At 38.0% G+C, this 5,437-nt stretch overlaps 1 protein-coding gene across 1 annotated transcript; it reads left to right on the forward strand.

Annotated features, from left to right (window-relative positions):
- The first annotated feature begins 3,744 nt into the window (after positions 1-3,744).
- On the forward strand, positions 3,745-5,172 carry LOC113760028. The gene is made up of 3 exons (XM_027302606.1): positions 3,745-3,978; positions 4,219-4,339; positions 4,457-5,172. Exons 1-3 carry the CDS (start codon positions 3,745-3,747, stop codon positions 5,170-5,172), a joined length of 1,071 nt encoding a protein of 356 aa, XP_027158407.1.
- The last annotated feature ends 265 nt before the right edge of the window (positions 5,173-5,437 follow it).

Here is a 5,437-nt window from a genome sequence, read left to right on the forward strand (position 1 = left end):
TGTCATAAAATATTAGCAGTTAAGCCAATGTGGGTAATGACCCCACTACACCCTAAGGCGAACCAAAGGATTAAGTGGACCACCAGCCTGACTCTCGCCAGGACTCACTCATTTAATCACATTAACTTCAGAGATAACATTTCACTAACTAAAGCTATTAGCAGTCCATCATACTTAGATACATATGAAAAGAAAACAAAAGTTGTCTTAACCTACAACATTTAATATGTACAACCCTTAAAGATAACAAAGTTGGCAAAACCATAACATTATATACAAAGGGATTTATCCAAGTACAATTCAAGTCTCGGGCTTAAATTTCTGGCTAATCTCCACACTCGTCCTTCACTCCTATAAGAAAAACAACTAAGGGGATTGAGCGAAGCCCAGTGAGGTTACACAAGCAACCATCAATTAAATACTTAAATAAGTAGCAAAATTAAACAAATAAGAAAACACTTCACTGAATAATCACTGTTAAAAGGATACAATGCTCGTATTAGAGCCACTTCAATGCACTACACACTTTGCCGAACTCCTTCTTCTAACCTCCAAAATAGTAAACATTTCCCTCACTTAGATGTCCATATCAGTAATCTGCTACCTCGTGGTATTACTCGAGCATACCAATACACTTATCCAAACTACCGTCCTATTCGACCAAACCCTTTTGTTGGCTCGAATAGCCCGTTGAACAGAGGATTTTAGGGTCCAGTTCAGCCGGTCCGATAAAGTATGTACACAGCTTACAGTCATGCACACTTACAATAACACTTGGTCAATTATCTACCTTCAATCACAAACTAAGTCAAGTGCGATAAAGTACACTTCTGACTTAGAAGGCGAGGGACAATTGAAAACACTTTACAATAAAGCACTGGCATAATCATATAAATATCATTTAAGTAACACATAGGCAATTTAAACACACAAATATGGAAACACTCACCTAAAAATTTTTTTAGAGTTCACACTTCGGTACTTGGATTCTTCGCCAAAACTCCCTCAGCTCCTGAGATATTATAGACTTATTTATTTCCCCAAATGGTGAAATTAAGGCTCATATAATTATTTTGACTAAAGTATATATATATATATATATATCTACGTATATGTAATTTAAGATGTTTAAGATGATTATATGGTAATAAAAGTTGGGATTAAGGTTCTAAGGATCATTTAGAATCTGGGTGACGGGCTTTTAATATACATGCAAGTTACAATCCGATTTACACCCGTTTGACTGCAAGTATACATGTCAAATTAGTAGTTTAGGGCATGTATTGGGTCGATCCCACGAGGAGCAATGTATACAAGTACCAGGTCCTTATTTTCTCTATTATTTAGACTTACAATGAATTTGAGCAGAAAAATTAAATTGCTACTATCTACAAATCTGATTTACCAAATACAAGATACAAATGGAGAAATTTCACCAAGGATTGAATCTAGGGATGTCGATTTCACTTATGACACAAAAGATCGAAATGAATGAATTTAATACTTGTTACTACTCTTGTTTAACCAGGGATTCATTTTCAAAAATACCAAAATCTCATTCTCATGATAATAATGGTCTTAGAACAGTTTAATTTTTCCTAATCTCTTGGTAAATAACTAACTCTGTTCTTGTTCATGCATGAAATGCAGATTTCATCCACTTGAATGTATGTCTATTCTCATGAACTTACAACTCAAGCTCTACTCATGTTATTCCATGGTTTTTACCATTTTTCAATGAGTAATACAACTATAAACCTGCTATTGGTGATCAAACAACAAGTAATCAAGCATGCACAAGTAGACAAGTTAATACAAGACACAACAAGTGTAAATCACATTCAATTCATATCACTTGGCCATAAGTTTTATCTACTCCCTAGATATAGAAATTTAGCTACTCATGAATGATATAACAATCAAACTAATAACTTCATTAATGAAAAACATCAAAAGTTACAAGTACAAGAAGGATAAAAAAAAGCTTAACCAAGTTAATGGTGCAGCCCTCCAATTTCTGCTATGACTTGCACTAGATGATTACAAGATGAAGTCTCCAAGTGCTCCTTTAAGAACTTCTAGTTAGAGAGAAAATGTTACAAGAAGAAAACTAGCTCCGTCTGTCCCTGTATATCCTATGACTTCTCCCTCTTGTTCTGCATAAAAGCTGATGGCAAGTTCTTTTTTTCTCCTCTCATGATTTCAAAATCTCAAATTTGTTAATAAAGTCAAAAGAAATGTTGTTTTGACTTGACAATAAATCATATTGTCTTTCTTTTTGCTTCAGAAGCATGTGCCACCGAATTTTTTCACCAAATATGGCTAGAAAGTAGTGTGAAAAGAAAGAAAACCGGTTGTGCCACTTGCAGAGGAGAGAGGCAGATCCGAGGGATGCAGTACGATCCGATCTCGGATCATGGATGATCCGAGTCCTTTCTCAAATAGATCCGAGATCAGATCTACTGGCCTCGGATCCAGTGCTCCAGAAATATAGACGAGGGCTCGGATCTCCCTTGGTCCACACGGATCCGAGCTCGGATCCGTGCTCTTCAATTTCCAGATTTTTCAATTCCTTCATTTTTCTTCATTTTTGCTCCTAGTTTCTTATGTACTTTATCCTCCATACAATCCTTGCTTTTTCTTTATCTCGTACATGAATTTCACATATCAATATCCTTCAAAATACCACAGATTAAAGCATTAATCCACTCATTTTGCAAGTTTGGCACAAGAAGGCCACGTGTTCGAGTTGGATTAGTAGTGATAAGGAGTTAGTTATTAGTTTTAGCTTTATATAGGCAGATTTAGTGATGGCATAGGCAGAATATCCTTGTAATCAAATAGATAGGGATCATTCTCAATTCATTGTTCCTTTCTCCGAGTTTTCCTTCTTACTTGTTCATCTTCTTCTCTTTTCCCACCATACTCTGTAACCTCATTTGTGTTTATCAATATATCACCATTGAACTGGTTTCTTGCCAATTATTATTTCCTGTTAATTTCTCAGGATTCTATCTTGCTATTTTAATTATTGTCTTGTTCCATTATCCTTGATCCTGCTCAGAACCATGACAGTGGTATCAGAGCTCAACTATGAGCTATTAGGATGGCTAACACTCGGGAAGAGATGCTAAAAAAGGATCTAACAGAACTGGGAGTGTCGTGAGGATGTTTGCCAATAGAAATGATGGAATAAAACAGGCTGTGAGGACAATGGAGCATAGGCAGGAGAGCACTGAGAAGGCCATTAAGAATCTGGATCAAAAATATGAGGGAATGATAAATATGATGGCACAGATTATGTCCAAACTGAGTGATAAAGGGAAGGAAGTAGAGGGAGGCAATTCTGGGAATGACCAGATGGTAGATGTGGTCAAGAAGAAGTATCAAAGATCAGAAGGAAGAGGGGGAGCTAAATTGCATAGGATGGACTTTCCTTTGTTTGATGGGGCAAATCCCAGGGAATGGGTCAGAAGAGCTAACAAATACTTCCAGATCCATGGAGTAGAGGAAGAGTTGAAATCTGATATTGCGCAACTCTACCTTATGGACAAGGCAGACATCTGGTTCCCTAGAATGTACCATGAGAGAGGAACAGTTCCATGGAATGAACTAGCAGTGGCTGTTTGTGAGAGGTTTGGAGAAGGAGATCCATAAGAGGCTATAGAGGAGTTCAACAAGCTGGTGTAGACTGGAAGTGTAGCAGAGTACTTGGAGAGGTTTGAGTTGCTGAAATCCCTGGTAATGTCCTCCCGTCTTGGACAACCTAATTCTCATTATAGATCCTATTTCCTTAGTGGCTTGAAGAGTGAAATTGTTAACATGGTTAGGATGACCAAGCCCCTTACTTTAGCAGATGCTATTGAAGTTGCTAAACTGCAGGAAAAAAATCTAGAAGCCATTAGGAAAGCACAGGAAAAGATCATACAGAAATATCCCACCCCATCTCATTTACAGATCTCTACCCTACAGAATAAGGTGAAATGGCCTAACATACAAAACTAGAAACCAGAGCTCATTCCCAATAAGAACACCAAGACAGGGACCCACTCAGCCAACCAATTTAAAGGAATCACTCATTCTGAATTTAGTTACAGGAGAGAAAGTGGTTGTGTTTTAAATGTTCTGAACCCTATACCCTGGTACATGTCTGCAAACAGGCTCATATACACTTCATAGTGGTAGATAAGCCTGTTGAATCTGGTGACTCATTTGAAGGGCAAGGGGAATACTGAAGAGTTTTGTGACTGTCCTAAGGGAGAGCTTAGTAATGAGAACATAGAAGTTTCCATTCATGCGTTAGCAGGGGGAAATGAGCAGAAGACTATTAAAATGAAGGGTAAACTAGGAAGGAGGGAAATACTAATTCTTATTGACAGTGGCAGTACTCATTGCTTCCTAAATGAAAAATTCACAGAAACTTTATGAATGCAGACTATTGGGGCACCCTTGACAGTCAACGTGGCAAATGGGGAGAAATTAGAATCCAGACAACTACAAAAGATGGTAGGATGGGATATACAAGGGCATGATTTCCATCACCAATTTAATACACTTAGGTTGGGAAGTTGTGATATGGTGCTAGGAGTTGATTGGTCGGCCAAATATAGTCCCATTGAGTTTGATTTCAAACAACTAACTATGAAGTCCCTGAATGGAAAAGAACTAGTGGTGTTAAAAGAAGAAGTAGAGATGCTTAAGTTGAAACATATCAAAGGAAGTAAACTAGCTAAATGGAGGAGGAAACAGTCACATGGAATCACTGCCCAACTCTATGTAGTAGAAGAGGATTGGGTAAGATATGAGCAGATACCAGTAGAAATGAAGGAATTATTGAGACAGTTTAGGGAAGTGTTTTCTAAGCCACAAGGCATGCCTCCAGTTAGGAGTCATGACCATGTTATCCCACTAAAGGAAGGGGCAGCTCCATTTCAGAACAAGCCATACAGGTTTCCATATGTGCAAAAGGCTGAGATAGAGAAATTAGTCAAGGAAATATTGCAGATGGGGCTCATACAACCCAGCAACAGTTCTTTTGCATCTTTGATACTGTTGGTAAAGAAAAAGGATGGAAGCGAGAGGTTCTGTGTTGACTATAGACAATTCAATAAGCTGACAGTAAAAGACAAATTTCCTATGCCACCGATGGATGAGTTGATTGATGAACTGTAGGGCTCCAAATTCTTCACTAAGATAGACTTAAGGGCTGGCTATCATCAGATCAGAGTTAAGGTGGAGGACAGGCACAAGACAACATTCAGAACTCACCAAGGATTATACAAATTCAAGGTCATGTCATTTGGGTTGACCAATGCCCCAGCTACCTTTCAGAGTCTTATGAACTATATTTTCAGAGAACAACTAAGGAAGTATGTTCTGGTGTTCTTTGATGATATCTTAATGTACAGCCCCACCTTGGAAAGCCACCTAGAGCATG

Source organism: Coffea eugenioides, chromosome 2 (assembly GCF_003713205.1).
Source record: "Coffea eugenioides isolate CCC68of chromosome 2, Ceug_1.0, whole genome shotgun sequence".
NCBI lineage: Eukaryota > Viridiplantae > Streptophyta > Magnoliopsida > Gentianales > Rubiaceae > Coffea > Coffea eugenioides.

What these genes read in the sequence shown, in the direction of transcription:
- LOC113760028 (XM_027302606.1), top strand. Translation starts at nt 3,745, where the DNA reads ATGTCCTCCCGTCTTGGACAACCTAATTCTCATTATAGATCCTATTTC. An exon ending in TCTCTACCCTACAGAATAAG is followed by an intron (nt 3,979 to 4,218) that starts GTGAAATGGCCT and finishes ACTCATTTGAAG; the next exon opens with GGCAAGGGGAATACTGAAGA. An exon ending in GAAGACTATTAAAATGAAGG is followed by an intron (nt 4,340 to 4,456) that starts GTAAACTAGGAA and finishes CACCCTTGACAG; the next exon opens with TCAACGTGGCAAATGGGGAG.